Below are 21,062 nucleotides of genomic sequence, written 5' to 3' on the forward strand. Positions count from 1 at the left end.
TTCTATGGTTCTCCTGGTTGAAATCCTGTCCTCTCCAGGTCTTACCATCTCCCCCTTCTTTCATACGATTCCCTGCTCTCTGCCCAAAGTTTGGTTATGAGTCTCAGAAATCCCATATCTCGAAGTTGCCCAATGGTGACCATGAGTAACATAGCACACACCTTGGGACAACCTGGCTGAAGTGATCTCCCTCATCTCTGGATGTGTCACTCGGATGTCATAATGATAACAGGTTCAGGGTGACCAAACAGCTTCTCCATATTTCTCTCTAAGAAAACCAAAGCCTCATTAGGTTTTCCTCATTCCATCTGTGATAGTCCATATTGACATGACTTACATGAGATATCTTTTTTTTTTTACCTCTAGCCCTGTCTGACATGGAGATCATGGCACAGTCAATTATCTTTATTTTTGCTGGCTATGATACCACCAGCACTACACTTTCCTTCATCTTGCATTCACTGGCCACTCACCCTGATATACAGAAGAAACTGCAGGAGGAGATCGACAGCGTTCTGCCCAACAAGGTGACTGGTTGGTGCTTGGAGTAGGAAGGGAAAGAGGAAAGATCATCAAAAACAGCTTCTCATCACATTCAATTCTGTGTGTGTGTGTGTGTGTGTGTGTGTGTGTGTGTGTATTTGTCTAAATTATTCTCCAACATATATTTTTGAGACAGGCTCGCTCACTAAACCTGCAGTTTGTTGATTGGCTGGGGTATCTGGACAATGAACACCAATGATCCTCTGTCCCCCAACTGCTAATACTGTAGATATCTGCCACTGCATCTGTCTTTATGAATGATGTGTGTCTGAACCCAGGTCCCCAGGCTTGTGTAGCCGACATTTCACTACTTGAGACATCCTCCCAGCCTCACGTGATAGTTATACAAACTGCTGTGTAAGGGGCTGGGGAGGTGGCACAATGGTTAAGAGCACTGGCTGCTCTTACAGAGGTTCTATCCATATTTGAGTCCCAGTGCCCACATGGCAGCTGTCAACTCTGTTGAAGCTTATTCATGGGGCATCTGATGCCCTGTTTTGCTTCTGTGGGCAATTATCCCACATGAGGTACAACACATATGTAGCAAAACATGTACACACACCTCTGAAAGGCTCTATCTTGCAAGGTATTGAGACAGATGTTGAGACTCATAGCCAATGTTTGGGCAGAGTGCAGGGAATCTTATGATAGAAGTGGGGGAGGACAGGAGCTCCACAAGGACAGTGACAGATCCTAAAAGTCTGGGCACAGAGGTCTTTTCTGAAACTGATACTCCAGCCAAGGACCACTCATGGATATGGCCTGGAACGCCTGCACAGAGGTGGCTTATGGCAGTTCAGTATCCAAGTGGTCTCCATAGTAATGGGGACATGGACTGTCTCTGACATGAACTGATTGGCCTGCTCTTTGATGACCTCTTCCCTGAGGGGGGAACAGCCTTAGCAGGCCATGGACTTACAGGCCTGATGAGACCTGATAGACTAGGATCAAAGGGAAGGGAAGGAGGACCTCCCTTTTCAGAAGACTGGGAGAGGGACATGGGCAGGGAAGAGGGAGGGTGGGATTGGGAAGGGAGGAAGGAGGGAGGTACAAGGGGAATACAAAGTGAATAAACTGTAATTAATAAAAATGATTAAAACATACAAACAAACAAAACAAGTTTTAAAACCATTTAAAATGTGTCGTGCTAATGAAGATGCTCCAAGATGCTGTGCTTCACTACAGAGAACTCACCAGTACAAAGCAGATGGAGTTGAAAGTTTTCGAAAATCTTAGCACAAATCTTTTTCTTTCTTCTCAGGCATCTCCCAGCTATGATAGTGTGATGGAGATGGAGTACCTGGACATGGTGTTGAATGAAACCCTCAGATTATACCCAATTGCTAATAGACTTGAGAGGGTCTGTAAAAAAGATGTTGAAATCGATGGTGTGTTTATTCCCAAAGGGTCGATAGTGATGATACCATCTTATGCTCTTCAACATGACCCACAGCACTGGCCAGAGCCTGAGAAATTCTACCCTGAAAGGTACCAAAATCCCAAGAGCGAAAACCAAACCTGAATTATGTTGGTCTGTTCATGCTATGGTGTCTCTTGTAGAAAGATGGTCTAATTATGATTTTTGTATCCATCTTCATTCTGTTACGAGAGTGGCAGAGAAAGGGAAGAAAGAGAGGAGAGGGGGCATGAGTTGGGAAGACAATATGACAACTTAAATACAGAATGTTTTTTCTTCATTCTTTAAGTAGTAAATGAGCAACTTAAGTGTGAGGCAGGAACCCACTTTATTTTCAGTCTAAATGTTATGTGCTTTTCAGACTTGGAACATGCCATTATATTGAATGAATTTTTATTCTTTAGAGGAGTATTTCCCTTTTTAAATTTTCTCTCTCTTTCATATTTTTTGAGAATTGTGTGAATGTATAATGTATTTTGCTCATTTTCACATCACATTATCTTGCCACTTCTCTCTCCGACTCATGTTGAATCCCTGTTTGTCCTCAACAATTCTCCTGCTTTTATGTCTTTTAGTTTTTTTTGTGACTATAAGTTTAATTAGGGTTTCTTGAATAAATATAAGTATAGCCGTTGTTTACTGGAGAATGGGCTACTCACCAGTGGCTACACTATTGAAGATACGCTTCTTCCTCCTCTAGCATCTATTAATTGGCAGTAGCTTCTTAGGGAGGTGGAGTCTCATGAACCCCCTTTCTCATGTGGAGTGTTGAGAGTCTTGTGTAGTTACATGTTTGTTCATGCGTGCAATGCCATGCCATGTTCAGAAGATAGTATTTCACAACATCCATTTCATATCATGGCTCTCAAGTTCTTGCTGCCCCATTTCTGTGATGTTTCCTGAGGCTTGGAGGAGGTTGAGCACCCTACCATCACTTATTCTCAGCACTTTGACCAGTCATGAAATTCTAGGTTAACTGACTCCCACTGCAAACTGACCAAGGCTGAGATAAACCCTATTTTTTTGTCTAAACATAAATATTTAGAAGGCAGTCTGATACCATATATGCTTAGCAAAGCAATAGTAGTAAGCTCTCCTATAGTACGTGTGACCCCACTAGCCAGATTTACAATACCAGACATTAATTTCCTCTTGAAAATGGATTGCCACTATAATCAGAAAATGGTTCTTACATCTAGCCATATCACCATGATTACACTAGTGAAACATAATGATTCATTTATTTCAAATAGCATTTGTCTCATCTCAATCATATGGGGACCCTGACAAGGCAAGGGGAATGGAAAAGACCTTTAGTGTACAATCCTCTAGGCCAAATACCTATAAGAAGAACTTCAACGAATCTAACCCAAACTATCTGTATGCTGCTGGATAGATGTTGAAAGGCAATTTCACATAGGTAGTCCTTATGATTTTATTCTTCATTAACTTGTCACCTACTGCTGTGTCTCCAGGTTTAGCAAGGAGAACAAGGGCAGCATTGATTCTTATCTATACCTGCCCTTTGGATATGGACCCAGAAACTGCATTGGCATAAGGTTTGCACTCATGAATATGAAACTTGCTCTCACTAAAGTCCTTCAGAACTTTTCCTTCCAGCCTTGTAAGGAAACACAGGTGAGAGAGAAAATTATCTGTATAAATGAAGTTTTACAGGAGACATTTTTCGAACTGAGGTTTTATGTATAAAAATGAATATTTTTGTTTGGGGTTTAAAATTTTTTTCTGGCCAAATGAGCTATTTCTCTTCAAGAATTAGTTAAGAGGCCTTTTATTCTATACCTGTATATAATGCAGCTGTAGCATTATGAAGACTCAGTGCAGACAAATGTAACCAAATTATATGCATTTTATTGAACTTCTAATCATGTCCATTTGAAATCGGGTATGTTATGTGTCACCAGGAGTTGCAATGGTCACATTTTCAGTGTTTGTTGAGTGGTTAACTCTTTTTCTAGATCTCACAGAAGTCCTATTCTCACAGTCCTCTCAACCACTGACTGATCATAAGAATCAATGAGGATATTTAAAACTCATATATGGATTCTATAGATGTTCCTCAGTTGGCAGAACTACAAGAACTAGAAGTGGTATTGTTTACCTCTAATCTCTGAACTAGAGGCTAGAGGATCAGAAATTCAAAGAATCCTAGACCACTTAGTTAATATGAAGCCAGCATGGGCCATGTGACACGCAGTCTAAAAAATTAAAACAGAAACTCATGATGCCTGGTCATACAACATTTCACCCAGAGTGTGGCTTTAAAAGCTCATCTCTGATTTCCCATGTTATGCCAAGTTGAGAATCAATATGTCAAAATACAATTTCTGGGGCTAATGAGATGGCTCAGTGGTAAAGAGCATTTGCTATTCTTGCAAAGAACCTGAGGTCAGTTTCCAGCACCCATGTGGTAGCTAAAAACTAATTGTCACCCCAGTTCCTAGGGTTCTGATGCCCTACTCTGGCATCATTTGAAAGTGCACATGTGTGTTAGTTATACATGCAAATGTGCAGGTAAACACTCATACACACAAAATATTAACCTATAAAAAGTTGCTGGTTATGATGATTCCATCCTAACTAGATGATTTTGCATCATTTCCTAGGAGCTCTGCTCCAGAAGACAGGTATTTCCAGAAATAATTTATTTTTTCTCTTTATTCTTCTCTCATACTTCAAATTCTTAGTCACTTCCCAAATTAATCTTCTGTTCCATTTCCAAACCTCATTTAATTTATGCTCTACCTTTGTATTCTACACGCTGTTATCATCACCTATGGTATTATTTTGTCATTAAAAAGTCCATTTTAGTTAATTTTATTTTCTCTCTATTGAAGGATCTCCCCTCTCATTTATATATCACCTCATATTATTCCTTCCACAAACTCCAAGTTGTTCTTTGAAGAGAGTTTGCACATTGAACCCTTTTGTTAATGTTTTAAAGCATGGTTTACAGTTATAACATTTTTCATAAAAGCAATAATTTAAATTAAAAGGTATCTTTTGTATGTTTCCATGGAAGACTCATGTATAGTATTTAAAGTTTTACTAGTATAAGATAAGACATTTAGATAAAGTATTTATATTTTCCTGAGCAACTTGCTCTTTGTTTCATGTGAATGGATGGCTAAAATTTACAGGACTTGTTTATCTGGTGTGGCTCTCTTTCACAGTTAGTTTTACTTCTGGGCAAATGAAGGGATGGAAGTATTTATTCTTTGATTTGTGGCTTAAGGAAGTTATATAGCTTTATCTACATACAACTTCACTAATTTTATTACTTTGTCAATAAAGCATTTAAATCATATGCCAGAATTTAGATAAATCAAGGGTCTAGCTTTGAGAGCCTATGGCACAATTGGCAAGGGGAAGATTCTCTGGCAAGCACCAGTAATCTTAAACTTGACATTTCTCTATCTCCATGACAACTTTGTTTACCTTACATTTCCTGCAACTGAGACTTTCTCCACCATACATTCATTCTGTATTTTGAAACAAAAAAAAAAAAAAACAGATGTTAGCAAAGACAATAAAGTGAGTTTCCCCTGAATATATGCTTTTAGTGGCTCAACTGTAGTACTGACACATGATCTAGGACCTGAGGATAATTCATTGATTTGAAGTGCATCCTCTCAGGATTAAAATGTAAGTTTCAACAAACCAAAAATAGCTTTTCAATACTTAAAACAATAGTATGACATATTAACTAAAAATTAGGATGAAAAATAGTAAGCTTACCTGTTTTACTCTAAATGAGCAGAGAACAAAAATAATACAAACCAACATGACTTGTCTCAGGGCCTGAATTAAGTAGATTATCAATCAATTTACCCAATGCATGTTTGGTTGCATCCTCTCACCATCCAATTGACACAGTTTGGGGAAGAGGAAGTAAAAATATGATGATAAATGTAAGTATTAAGTTTCTGCAAAGCATTCTTTTTTTTTTCTTCTCAATGCAGTTTATTCAGGAACCTTGAACAATCTTCTGACCCTGGGGAAAGCCAGCGCACACCTTAAATAGCCTCTGGGTAGCCAACCCCAGCGTGCCACGTGGGCAATGCAGATAGGTCCACATACACGGAAGCAAGCCAGATCCTCAGCCTTAGCCAAATATGGAATTCTTTGTGACAGAGAGCACTCACCATCGGGAAGGTGGAAGGCAGAAACCAGCTCCATCTTTAAGGCGCGGCATTACGCAGCTCTCTACAGTTCCCCCTTTTTGTTTTAGATGCATCAGGCAAGAGTAGAGGTCTGATCTCTGATATTAGAAATACATTGGGACTTTGTACCGATGTTCATTTAGGTGTCATCCACCCAAAGAGCATCAGACCTGTCCGATACCTTTTTCTCAGAGGCATTCTTATACTGAATGTTTGTTTTACTTTTCTTCTGGAGTTGTTTCGGCTCATTCATTGCCTCTCAATATTTTTCTTCCACTGTTGCAGATACCTCTGAAATTAAGCAGACAAGCACTTCTTCAACTTCAACCAGAAAAAAACATTTTTCTAAAGGTTGTGTCAAGGAATGCAATCATAACTGGAGCATGACTTTCTCTCAAGGAGTTCTGCTGTGCTTTTCAGAAAGGTGGTGTCTAAGAACATTGAACTCTTTAATTTTCATCATGAATAAAACCAAGATGGAGATAGGGATTAATCAACTGGCCCTGATTCAGTACACCCACTAAGGTTTCTCTGTCTATACAGAGGTCCATATCATTTAAAGAAGACTAAGTCAGTGACAGAACAGGAAATTCATCTTGTCTGGTTCTCATGGGACCTTCTCCATCCACATATGATTGACTCCATCTATTTCTTTTGAGCTATTTTGAGATTAACCAGATAACTGTATTTTATCAATATTTTTTGATGAAAACATGAACTATAGTGACAACTCAAATTGTAAAATGTGTGTAAGATGTTTTAATTGCAATATTCTGCAATAAAAGTTACACTGAAAATATAAATACACACCTCTTTCAAAAAACCTGGTTCTAAAAGTGTCTTATATTTATTGAGAGCATCATTCAATGTATTTTGATCATATTAGTTCTTTTCCTCCATCTCCTCCTATATTCTTCTCACCTCTGCTCCCAACTACCTTTACATTCTCTCCAAATGTTTCACAATGAAACAAAGCAAAACAAAACCAAAACTAAGGAGTCCAGTTCATGTTAGATAACTACCCCTGTGTGTGAGGCCTGCTCTGGAGAGTAGTTGATATACCGCATGCCACCCCATCAAAGAAAATGGACTTATCCTCTCTCAGGAGCTTTCAGTTGACAATATCTCCTTGGCAAGGGGTAGGACTTTGAGAACCTTCTCACTAGGATTTTGCTTCGTTTGATCTTGTGCAGATCTTTTGAATTTTGTCATAGTCTCTTGGAGTTTTTATGTGCATATGCCGTGTTGTAGCTTGAAAATTTTGTTTCCTTGAAGCCATCTACTACCTCTGGTTCTTCCAAACTTTCTGCCTTCTATTCCATACAGATCTCTGGGTCTTGAGGGGAGAGGTATGACATAAACATCCTAAGTGAGAGCTGAGAATTCCAAAGTATCTAACATTCACTTTGACAGGTCATAAGTTTCCTTGTTAATTACTCTATACTGCAGGATGAAGCTTCTCTGATAAGGACTGAGTGATCCACTATTTTTACAGATATAGCTGTGTGTCGTTAGGAATCTTTTTATTCTTACATTAATGTAGTAGGTTAATAGTAGTATGTTTTCTTTTAGGGCTTATGATTTATCTGCTCTCTGTTTTGTGGCTTCATTGACAATATCAGCCATGGATTCAATCTTATGGAGTGGGCATGAAGTCCAATTTTAAAAGTGGTTGTTTACTTCCATAACATTTGTGCCACAATTGCACCAGTGGTCATAAATTTCAGGCTGGTCATTATAGTTCACATCTGGGTGAGACTGAATATTGCTTTTCTCATCCAGCAATTTCATCTGTAAAAGTAGCTTTTATTCTCCTGTTTTTGTTGTCATCTGAGAAGTTTATTCCCCCTTCTGCTATCTAGGCTTAGTCTTGAAAGCTGATAGCCTCCATACAATCTAACCCAGGCCTAGAATGTTTTCAGTATCTGAGCCTCACTGCTGAATGAGCTCACCCTTTCTTGTTCTTTCTGATTTCTGGACTGGCTGGTTCAGCTCAGCTGTTCTGGCTCAAACTCCTCTCTCAGCTGACTCATTCAATCTGGCATTTCTCTTGGCCTCTGTGTGGCTCTGCTTGGCCTCAACCTAACTCCAGCAATCTGCTGTGATCTCTCTAACTAAGGAGGACACAGAAACAAATGTATTCCGTGGCAATTCACTCCTTGGAATCATGTACTGATATTTTTGTAAGATTTTGTTGGAATAAATAAACACTTGGATGAGTGTACACAGATAAAGGATGTGTGTGAGTATTAATAATACATTTACAGTCTGAGATTTAAATAACACTATAGGGTTAAAACTCACTAGGGTCTTCTGCATTTTGATGTAGCAATCATGAAAGTGGTTGGAGAAAGATGGGGATAACAAGGTAGAGAGAGACAGTTTAAAATTGGATCCTAGAAATTTCCATTTCCCTTAAGGTTTGCTGAAAACCCAGGCTCCATGTTAAAACCCCTTCCTTCACACTGTTACCATCTAACTACCACAATGTGTATGCTGATAACCAGGTCAAAGCAGTCTCTAAAATTAAAATGGGCTTCTCAAAAAAATAGTACAGGAAGTACAGACTGAACAAACCCCTGAAGCTGCATTTAACTTTCCATTTCCCAAGAAATCCCTATACAAAACCAAAAACTTCCTAGGTCATTTTCAGGAACCCGTTTGGTCAAAAGCTCCAGATAATTTTCACAAATTATTGACTCTTAGAAGTGTCTATGAATGTCCTGCCTCTTTCTAGGACAATTTGATAAATCTAAAACCCAGAGAACGAAAGTACCGGGTTGATGAAATTGATAAATTTACCTTATTTCTGTACTCTTAATCTGTCTGTGGGCTAACATAACTAAGACCTCAGACAGGTCATATTATTGTGGCTCTTAGTCTTTTTGTGACTGCAATATACACTGAACACTGACTGGTATTGAAAGCCTAAATTCTAAACTTTCAATTTTAAAACTAGATAGGAGAAAACTAGATAGGAGAGAAAAAACAAGAAAGGAGAGAAAGGAGATGGAAGAGATCCCTGAAAACAATTGCTTTTAGTTCTTGCATTTTTTATGAGCACAACTCCTAATAACCTGGAAACACCCCTGATAGCCAACAACCAACAACCGTGCCTCTTGGGGCCTTAGCATTTGTATACCTTCTGAAATGTTTCCAGAATTACTAATGTTACACAACCACAGAAACTATCTGCCAAAACCACTCCTCTGCTGGATTATAGAGCAAATCATAGTCAGCTTCTGTGGTCAGTCCTAAGCACCCCCACATCCCTATACATGGGTTTGAAATAAAAGCATTTTTTTTGTATTTTTTAAAGAAATCAGTGTTCAAAACCTGTCATTACATCACCCACATCTTAATCCTTTTCACCTTTGGCACTCATTACTGTCTGCCGTTGTGTCCAAATCCTGAATTTAGGAAATGATATTAAAGAATAATTTGATGCAATGGAACTAAAACAAAATTTCTAGTGATGCATTTCAGCTTTTGAAAGAAATAAAAATCATAACAGATAAAAAGTGTTCCAGTTAATATTAAAAGTAAAAGTGATCAGGAAAGAGCAGAACTAACAGTGGGAATAAAAGAAAATCTGGGTTGGAATACAAATACATATTATAAATAAAATATATATTATAAACAAAATAAAAAAATTGGGAACTCTGGGGAGTCATGGAATTTGTCTATTATTGATGCCTTGAGGAGCATGTGCCATAGTATTTTCCATTTATAGTCAGGAGCTCCTTGGACACTGTGTCCATTTCAGTCCCTGAGACCTGAAACCCTCCCTCAGACTTTGGAGCATTAAGGACACCTGTGTAGCTCTGCATTCCCTAGAACTCAGAAAAGCATAAAGAAGCTTTAAAGAACATTTAATCTTAGACATTAATCCTTTATACTCTGTATAACTTGCAAATATCATAACATCCCAGCAACTACAATTGTATTCTTCAGGGGAGCAGCATTTACATTCTGTTTCTGATAAGTCTGTAAAAAGTCTGATTGCATGCAATGAACTTGTCATTTCCTCCATATTAATTTGGCCCCTCTAACCTGTGCTGAATAGATGATATTCCCTCTGATCTAACCAAATAACCATGGAATGGCATGTAAGTGCAATAAGTAATAGAACATTTGATTGTACTAAGGTTTGCTGAAATCTGATTCTATGTTCAAACTCCAGCTTTTTATTGTAGAATGTACACTTTCACTATAGAATTCCAGCTCTGCCTTATTTTGTTTTTTCAAACAAAATTTATTTTATTTTTCTTTTTTAATTTTAATTTTATTAATTACAATATATTAATTTTGTATCCCATCTGTAGCCCTCTCCTTCATCCCCCCAATCCCAACCACCCTTCTTCTTTTTCTCCCTTGCCACTCACTCCCTCAGCCCAATGACAGATGAGGTCCTCCTCCCTTTCTATCTGACCCTAGCACATCAGGTCTTATCAGGACTGGCTGCATTGTCTTCCTCTGTTGTCTGGCAAGGCTACACCACCCCTCATGGGGAGGTGATCAAAAAGCAGGCCACTGAGTTCATGTCAGAGAAGACCCCTGTTCTCCTTACTTGGGACCCACTTGGAGACTGAGCTGCCATGGGCTATATATGTGCAGGAGTTCTAGGTTATCTCCAAGAATGGTCCTTGGCTAGAGTATCAGTCTCAGAAAAGACTCCTGTGCCCAGAAATTTTGTTTCTGCTGCTCACCTTGTCCCCTTTAGATCTTCCATCTTCCCCCTTCTTTCATAAGATTCCCTGCACTCTGCCCAGTTTCGCTATGATTCTCATCATGTACTTTAATGCACTGCTGTGTAGAGTCTTTCAGAGGCCCTCTGTGGTATGCTCCTATTCCCTGTTTTCTCCATCTTCTAAGGTCTATCCCTTTTGCCTTTCAATGAGGATTGATCATCTTACCCAGGGTACTCCTTCTTGCATAGCTTCTTTACATGTGCAGATTTTATAATGTTTATGTTATATTATATGTCCAATATCCACTTATAAGTGAGTATATACCATGTGTATCTTTCTACTTCTGGGATACCTCACTTTGGATGATATTTTCTGGTTCCCACCATTTGCCTGCAAATTTCATGATTTCCTTGTTTTTAATTGTTGAGTAGTATTCCAATGTACCACAATTATTGTATCCATTCCTCATCTGAGGGACATATGGGTTTCTTCCAGATTCTGGTTCTTACAAATAAAGTTGCTATAAACTTGGATGAGCAAATGTCCTTGTTGTATACTTGACCATATTGTGTATATATGCTTATGAGTGGTATAGATGGATATTCTCTGAGAAAGCACCAGACTGATTTCAAAGGTGGTTGTACAAGTTTACATTTCAACCAGAAATGGAGGAGAAGTATTTCTAGGTAGTCAAAAAATAAGTTTAGAATACTCTGTTTCTAACATTTGTGACTTTTATCTTGAATTTAAAAACACATACACTGTCGTTTGTAATGAAATATTTCTATTACATTTAACCTTTGTGTATTTCTAAAAACTATCATTTCATCAAATAATTTTGTTTTACATTTTGAACTAAACATTTACCAAGTTTATTGTCAGAACAATCAAATCTCAATTTTGGTATACTTTTTCTTTAGTGATCATGAACAATAATAAATTTTTCTCAAGAAGATAATTTCACACTCACTTTGCTGCTATTATGAGTGCTTTGTTGTTGCTTTTCCATTATCAAATGTATGCTTTAACTATTGGATTCCAGATCTGACTTATGATATGTGTTTTATTAACTAATTTATATACAGATAATACTTCTTTTTAAATATCTATTCTAAAAATAGGATTTTATTGTGCTACAATAATGAATCCTTGGTAGTTTCAAATTTTAATTTTTATCATATATGTGTTTCCTCTGCTTTGAGTATATTTCACAATCTAGTCACTATGACAAAATTGTGCATGCTATTGTATTCAGGACTGAAGTGTTCCTACTCTGTGTATATTGGATATATATATATATATATATATATATATATATATATATATGCACCTACCATATACATAAAATACAGTAGAAAGATATTTATCAAGGAATATTTCATATCTGGTACTATGGACCCACAAGAAATATTAGGAGGTGGGAAACCATATCACATGAGAAATAACTTGAGGTTCCCATTATCTTAATGTACTTATTGTCAAACAATCTTCTAAATATTTGTGTATGTGTACAAGGAAAAGTAATACTCTCATTCTTACTCAAAGATGCCTCTCTGTACAGTGATTTGTGATGAAGTTCTTGGCAGCCATCTGTCTCCTATGCTCCTTTCTCCAATGGATTCCACAGATCTTACCATTAGATCCTTCCTGTCTCCACTCGTTGCTTTGTCTCAGGCACCAATTTTAGCATGCACTCCCTGCTAACCCAAGGGATGTTCCTCCCAGGGCAAAAAGCAGGTTAATACAGACCCATAGCACTCCTATTGCTCCTGAGATACAATCCCCTAGAACTTTTCCAACTTTCTAGCAAGAAATGTTTTGTCCATTTCCTCTCTGATACCATTTTCTACCGGTCACAAGGACTTCTCCTCCAATTTTCTTTCCTTCAACTCATTCGACTATTCCAGCTCCAACAGGAGGAGGCATTCCCTGTGAACACAGCAGCTGAGCAAGCAAATAAAACAAGTAACACCCATTCACTATACTCTACAAAAATCCAGAAAGAAAACAGAAGCTTGGAAACAAGACACCCACCCAACAAAGACTAACACCCAGGAATCAGTTCCTAGATATCTAATCATGATAAACCTGGTGCCTAGGTGATGGTAAAAAAAAAAAAAAGCAGAATCAGTAACAACCAAGTCAATATGTCTACAGAAGAACCCAGCTGTCCCATGACAGCAGGCTCTGAATATTCCAATTTAGCTCAAGCACAAGTAAAATACCTTAAAATAAACTAGGTAAAGATGTTAGAGATTCTCAAAGATAAAATTAATCAGTTCCATAAAGAAATCCAGAAAAACATGAACAAAAGTTGGAGGAAATAAATATATCTCTTAAAAAACATAAAACAAACAAATGAAACCCCACAGTCCCTTGAAGGAAAAAAAAAGTCATCAAGACCTGAAAACAGAAATACAGTCAATAAAGAAAACACATGGTTGAGGGAATTCTGGAAATTACTTAGGAAGTAAAAAAAAATACAGACTCAGTGAGTATCAATAGAATGCAAAACATGGAAAAGAGAATCTAGTCATTGGACATATGTCAGAGAAAATGAGTCCATCAGTCAAAGAAAATGTTAAATTCAAATACTCCTGAAACAAACAAACAGAAAATCTGGGTCACATTGAAAAGACCATTCCTAAAAATAAAAGGTATAGAAGAAGGAGAAAAAACCCATCCTAAGGGGCTATAATAGGTTTTAAACATAATTAGAGAATAAAATTTTCCTGAGCTAAAGAAGAAGCCTATAAAGGTACATGAAACATAAAAAAACCAAGTGTATAGAACTAAAGAAGATCCTTCATCCCATAATAATAAAAACACTAAACATAAGAACAAAGAAAGAATATTAAAAGCTGCAAGAGAAAATTATAAAATATAATACAAAGACAGACATATTATAAATTCACCTGACATCTCAGTAGAGACTCTCAGTCCAGAAGGGCCTGCCTGTCTATAAGACATCACATAGACGGCAGCACTTACTACTATATCCAGCAATTTAGTCAGCAAAACAAGTTGGAAAAATAAAATATTCATAATAAAGTCTAGTTTAGACCACATCAATCTTAAACCTAGGTCTATAAAATGAAAGAGTAGGGAAACTCCAATCTAAGGAGTTAACTACACTGATGAGAACACAGAAAACAAAAATCTCACAAGAAAAGTAAAAGTAAGGATAAACCACAGACACGCACACACACCTTCACCACTAGATGCAACAGCAGCAGCATACACAAAATAAAAGTAATCAACAGTCATTGGTCACAGATATCTTTCAGGATCAGTGGTCCCAATTTCCCAATAGAAAGAAACAAAATAACAGAGTGGATGTGAAAAGACTTTCTATCCTTCTGTTGGGTCCAGGAAAAACACCTCAAAATAGGACATTACCTCAGGGGAAAGGTTTGGAGAAACATTCCAAGGAAATGATCTTAAGAAACAAGCTTGTGTAGACATTTTACTATCTAAAAAATAGGCTTCATAGCAAATGTAATCAAAAGAGATGAGTAAAAATACTACATATACTACATACTAATCAAAGTAAAATTCCATCAAGATGACATTTCAATATTTAACATCACTGCTCGAGACAAGTTGACAAATGTTTGTAAAAGAAACAATACCAAGGTCCTCCTTTTTCTTTAGCATCTTTAGGACTATAGATTTTAGTATGTTTATTCTATATTAAATGGCTAATATCCACTTATAAGTGAGTATATACCATGTGGGTCTTTCTGTGTCTGGGTTACCTTAGTCAGTCTCATCTTTTCTAGTTCATTCCATTTGCCTACAAATTTTATAACTTCCTTGTTTTTAATTGCTGAGTATTATTCCATTGTGTAAATGTACCACACTTTCTGTTTCTAAAGCAGAAATAAATTAGAAACTGAAAAACAGATGAGGAGGCTACAGCTGATGAGTCCACTGAAAATGCATGTCCTTTCTCTGCAAATAGTTCATAATAATTATCTGATTTTGTGTGCTTATGCTATTTTAAAAAGGAAAGATTTTTCACAGCTTAAATACCATATTGACCTTCCAGCCCTGATAGTGGGGATCTCAGTACTCCAGTCTCACTAATGGTCAGGTCATTCAGACAAAACTAACAGAGAAATACTGGAGCTAACAGGTGCTTTAAACCAAAAGGACCTAATCAAGTTATAGATCATTTCACTCAAAAATGAAAGAATATGCATTCCTTCTAGCACCTTATGAACTTTATCCAAAATTGACAACATACTCAGACAAAAACCAAGTCAAAGCAAAAACAATAAAAATGAAATAACTCCCTGAATCTTAGAAGACTACCACTGATTTAAGCTGGACTTCAACAAAAACAGATACAAAAAAAAAATTGACAAACTCATAGAAACTGAAGAACTATCACAACTATCTAACTGAATGAGAAAACAAAACAAAACAACAACAACAACAAAACAGCCCTCCAAATTTGGAATACAATGAATGTGGTATAAAGAGAAAAGTCCACAGCTCTTGGCGCCTACTTTAAAAAGCAAAGATAGTAATGGGAACACGGACTGTCTCTGACATGAACTGATTGGCCTGCTCTTTGATCACCTCCCCTTGAAGGGTGAGCAGCCTTACAAGGCCACAAAGAAGACAATGCAGGAACTCCTGATGAGAAATAATAGACTAGAATCAGAAGGAAGGAAAAGACCTCCCCTACCAGTGGACTTGGGGAGGGGCATGAATGTAGAAGGGGGAAGAAGTTAAGGACTGGGAGGAGATCTCGACTTTGGAGGAGGGGCAAGATGGCGGCACCAGGAGGACTCTCATTCTGAGCAGCAGCACAGCAGGATCAGCACAGTGAACAGCAATCAGAACTCTCGGCCATAAAACACAGTCATTGTGTTTCCCAGGTGAGAGGATACCCCACGGTGGGGGACTCAATCAGCTTTTAACTCACCCGGCTAAACCGCGGAAGAGATCCCGGTTCCGCCAGACGCTTGGCTGCCGGCCGCCAGCCCCAGCCCCAGCCCAGAGCCACAAGCCAGTGTCTCTGGTCACGGTCCCAGACTGAACCTTGGGCACCACACTATCAGAGACTGGAATTTTCAGTCGAGAGATAACCCCAGGGTACAGGAAACGATTGGGACCGGCCTTAGGTCACCAAGACATCCCCTGGAAAAGACTCGGGCGGGTTCCACGGGCACCCCAGGAGCCAGCCCGGAGCCAGAGCCGGGGACCCAGGTTCCGGCACAGAGGCCTGCCTGCCTGCGCACCTGATTCGCCGCCAGAGATAGAAACGGCGGGTCTGATCTCAGAGCACTCAGCTCACCCCCAACCTGAAAAGGTCCCCGGAAAATTACCCAGCTTAGGGAGCCACTCAGACTCCCAAAAGCCACAAAGGCAGACACAGGCAGTTTCTGCGCACCAGACAGCTGGCAGAGACTGAGCTGCCATCACACAGCTGTGCTCCAGGCACAGGCAAATTTCTGTGGCCAGCCAGCTGGCGGACACTGAGCAGTGTGCACCAGGGCAAAAAAAGACACTAGGAGTCCTTGTCTCCAGAGAATCCACGGGGAAGGAAGGAAACTGTACTGATCTAAATCACCCAATCCTTCCCTAGAAAAAGTCTAGTAGTCTAGTGGGGCCGAGGCGCCAGCACTCAGCTGTGCTCCAGACACAAGCACAAACAGTTGAGGCGCACCTGATGTCCAACTGGGTCACAGCAGCTGATCATTAAATTTGCAACAAGAAACCCAGAAACAGGGCAGCTGCCCTCAGGACTTCCCTGGGTGATAGGAGAACCCTCTCGACTAACAAAGACCACAGTTACCACTCAGGTCTATATCCCTGAGGTGAGCAACTCCTGAAAAAACACCAGCCATCCAGGGACTATACCCAAAAAGCTGAGAAGACATCATTCAGGAAAATCCAGCTTTCTGCAAAGGGGATTCTCTCCACCACAGGATCCCCAGGAACCACCAGAAAATAACCCCTAACCCCAAACTCCTAAGATAACACAATGGGTAGAGGCCAGCGTAAAAGCTCAAGCAACAAAAGACAGAGCAATATGGCATCTCCAGAACCCAGTTACCCAGGGGCAAGTAGCCCTGGACACCCCACCATAACTGAAATCCAAGAAGATGACCTAACAAGTATGCTCATGAAGATGATAACAGAGGAAACAAATAAGATTCGTAAAGACATAGAGGAAGATAAACTCAAACAGAATATTGCCATCTGTAAAGAAATAGAGGAAGCTGCAGCCAAACAGTTTATGGCCTTTAGAAAGGAAATGCTTAAAACACTGAATGAAATGAAAGAAACAGAGTTGAAGGAACTAAAAGAAAAACAGGAAAGTACAATCAGACAGGTGAAGGAAGTAAACAAAACAACTCAAGACCTGAAGATAGAATTGGAAAAATTAAAGAAAACACAAATGGAAGAAATAATGGAAAGGAAGAATCTAGGGAAGAAAACAGGAACTACAGAGGTAAGCATAACCAACAGACTACAAGAGATGGAAGAAAGAATCTCAGGTGTAGAAGATACAATGGAAGAAATCGATGTATCTGTCAAAGAAAATGTTAAATCTGAAAAATTCCTGACACAGACCGTCCAAGAAATGCAAGACAATATGAAAAGACAAAACCTAAGAATAATAGGTATAGAGGAAAAAGACTCCCTTCTCCAAGGCCCAGAAAATATTTTCAACAAAATCATTGAAGAAAATTTCCCCAAGCTAAAGGAGAGGCCAATTAGAATACATGAGGCCTACAGAACACCCAGCAAATTTGACCAGAAAAGAAAATCCTCCCGCCACATAATAATCAAAACAGTAAGTATACAGAACAAAGAAAAAATACTAAAAGCTGCAAGGGAAAAAGGCCAAGTAACATATAATGGCAAACCCATTAGAATCACACCTGACTTTTCAACAGAGACTATGAAAGCCAGAAGGGCCTGGACAGATATCATGCAGACCCTAAGAGAACACAGATGTCAGCCCAGGCTACTATACCCAGCAAAACTCTCAGTCCTCATAGATGGAGAAAACAAGATATTCAGTGACAAAAACAAATTTCAACAATACCTACAAACAAATCCAGCATTACAGAAGACACTGGAAGGGAAAATACAACCCAAGAAAGCTAGCTACATTCAAGAAAACACAGGAAATAAATAACCTCACTTCAGTAAAACAAAAAGCAACCAAGCACACAACCTGATGACCACAGCCAACATCAAAATCAAGAGATCTAACAGCCACTGGTCATTAATCTCTCTCAACATCAATGGACTCAACTCTCCAATAAAAAGACACAGATTAACAGAATGGATACGTAAACAAAACCCAGCAATCTGTTGCATACAAGAAACACACCTAAGACACAAAGATAGACATTACCTGAGGGTAAAGGGTTGGAAGACGACTTTCCAAGCAAACGGACCCAAGAAGCAAGCAGGAGTAGCCATTCTAATATCTGATAAAATAGACTTTCAACCAAAATTAATCAAAAGAGATGGGGAAGGACACTTCATACTCATCAAGGGAAAATTCCACCAGGAAGACATCACAATCCTGAACATATATGCCCCAAATACAAGGGCACCCACATTTGTGAAAGAAACATTGATAAAATTTAAAGCACATATAGATCCACACACATTAATAGTGGGAGACTTCAACACCCCACTCTCAACAAAGGACAGGTCAACCAAACAGAAATTAAACAAAGAAACAATGTCTCTGACAGAGCTCATGAATCAAATGGACCTAACAGACATTTACAGAACTTTACACCCAAACACAAAAGAATTTACCTTCTTCTCAGCACCTCATGGAACCTTCTCCAAAATAGACCACATAGTGGGTCACAAAGCAAGCCTCAACAAATACAAGAAGATTGAAATAATCCCATGTATCTTGTCTGATCACCATGGAATAAAGCTGGACCTCAACAATAACAGAAATAACAAAAAGCCTACACACACATGGAAACTGAACAACCTGTTACTAAATGACAGCTGGGTCAGGGAAGAAATAAAGAAAGAAATTAAAGTCTTTCTAGAAATCAATGAAAATGAAGACACAACATACCCGAACATGTGGGACACAATGAAAGCAGTGCTAAGAGGAAAGTTCATAGCACTAAGTGCCTTCAAAAAGAAATTCGAGACAGCTCATTCAAGCACCCTAATGGCTCACTTAAAAACCCTAGAAAAAGAAGAAGCAGACACACCAAGAAGGAGTAGACGGCTGGAAATAATCAAACTCAGGGCTGAAATCAATCAATTGGAAACAAATAAAACAATTCAAAGAATCAATGAAACCAAGAGCTGGTTCTTTGAGAAAATCAACAAGATCGACAAACCCTTAGCCAGGCTAACTAAAAGGCAGAGAGACACCACCCAAATCAACAAAATCAGAAATGAGAAGGGGGATATAACTACAGACACTGAGGAAATCCAAACAATCATTAGGACTTACTTCAAAAGTCTATATGCCACAAAATTTGAAAATCTAAATGAAATGGACAATTTTCTTGATCGATTTGACTTACCAAAGCTGAACCAGGACCAGGTAAATCAACTAAATAGACCTATATCCCCCAAAGAAATAGAAGCGGTCATCAAAAGTCTCCCATCCAAAAAAAGCCCAGGACCAGATGGCTTCAGCGCAGAATTCTACCAGACCTTCAAAGAAGAGCTAACACCAATTCTCTTCAAACTATTCCACAAAATAGAAACAGAAGGAATATTACCAAATTCATTCTATGAAGCCACAGTCACCTTGGTACCTAAACCTCACAAAGACTCAACAAAGAAAGAGAATTTCCAGCCAATCTCCCTTATGAACATTGATGCAAAAATACTTAATAAAATACTTGCAAACCGAATCCAAGAACACATCAAAGATATTATCCACTATGACCAAGTAGGCTTCATCCCAGGTATGCAGGGGTGGTTCAATATACGGAAATCCATCAATGTGATCCACCATATTAACAAACTGAAAGAAAAAAACCACATGATAATCTCCCTAGATGCTGAAAAAGCCTTTGACAAAATCCAACATCCATTCATGTTCAAAGTATTGGAGAGATCAGGGATACAAGGCACATATCTAAACATAGTAAAGGCGATATACAGCAAGCCTATAGCCAACATCAAACTGAATGGAGAGAAACTTAAAGCAATCCCACTGAAATCAGGGACAAGACAAGGCTGCCCACTCTCTCCATATCTCTTCAACATAGTGTTGGAAGTCCTTGCTAGAGCAATAAGACAGTTGAAGGAGATCAAGGGGATACAAATTGGAAAGGAAGAAGTCAAATTATCACTATTTGCAGATGATATGATAGTATACGTGAGTGACCCCAAAAACTCTACCAGGGAACTCCTACAGCTGATAAACACCTTCAGCAAAGTGGCAGGATACAAAATTAACTCAAAAAAATCAGTAGCCCTCCTGTATACAAAAGACAAAAGGGCTGAGAAAGAAATTAAGGAAACAACACCCTTCACAATAGCCACAAATGACATAAGGTACCTCGGAGTAACCCTAACCAAGGAAGTCAAAGACTTGTATGAAAAAAATTTCAAATCTCTGAAGAAAGAATTAGAAGAAGATATGAGAAGATGGAAAGATCTCCCATTCTCATGGCTTGGTAGGATTAACATAGTAAAAATGGCCATCTTACCAAAAGCAATCTACAGATTCAATGCAATGCCCATCAAATTACCAACACAATTCTTTACAGACCTGGAAAGGAAAATTCTCAACTTCATATGGAATAACAAGAAACCCAGAATTGCTAAAACAATCCTCTACAATAAAAGATCTTCTGGAGGTATCTCCATCCCTGATCTTAAGTTGTACTATAGAGCAACAGTTTTAAAAACTGCATGGTACTGGCATAGAAACAGAATGGTGGATCAATGGAACCGAACAGAGGACCCAGAAATAAACCCACACACTTATGGACACCTGATCTTTGACAAAGACGCCAAAACCATACAATGGAAAAAAGATAGCATCTTCAACAAATGGTGCTGGTCTAACTGGATGTCTACATGTAGAAAAATGAAAATAGATCCATACTTGTCACCCTGCACAAAACTGAAGTCCAAGTGGATCAAAGACCTCAACATAAAACCAGACACATTAAATCGGCTTGAAAAAAAAGTGGGAAATACCCTAGAACTCATTGGTACAGGGGGAAACTTCCTGAACAGAACACCAACAGC

General features: G+C 38.6%; 1 protein-coding gene across 1 annotated transcript in view; it reads left to right on the top strand.

Moving 5' to 3' along the window:
* LOC132651015 (cytochrome P450 3A1-like) overlaps positions 1-11,376 on the top strand; it is a 32,212-nt gene extending 20,836 nt beyond the window's left edge. The window contains exons 10-13 of the mRNA XM_060376336.1: positions 367-527; positions 1,805-2,031; positions 3,436-3,598; positions 6,430-11,376. Coding sequence (XP_060232319.1) covers positions 367-527; positions 1,805-2,031; positions 3,436-3,598; positions 6,430-6,531 — 653 coding nt within the window. The 3' untranslated portion in view covers positions 6,532-11,376. The remainder of the gene's footprint in view (positions 1-366; positions 528-1,804; positions 2,032-3,435; positions 3,599-6,429) is intronic.
* Positions 11,377-21,062: the final 9,686 nt, after the last annotated feature.

The sequence above is a fragment of the Meriones unguiculatus genome (assembly GCF_030254825.1).
Source record: "Meriones unguiculatus strain TT.TT164.6M chromosome 13 unlocalized genomic scaffold, Bangor_MerUng_6.1 Chr13_unordered_Scaffold_37, whole genome shotgun sequence".
NCBI lineage: Eukaryota > Metazoa > Chordata > Mammalia > Rodentia > Muridae > Meriones > Meriones unguiculatus.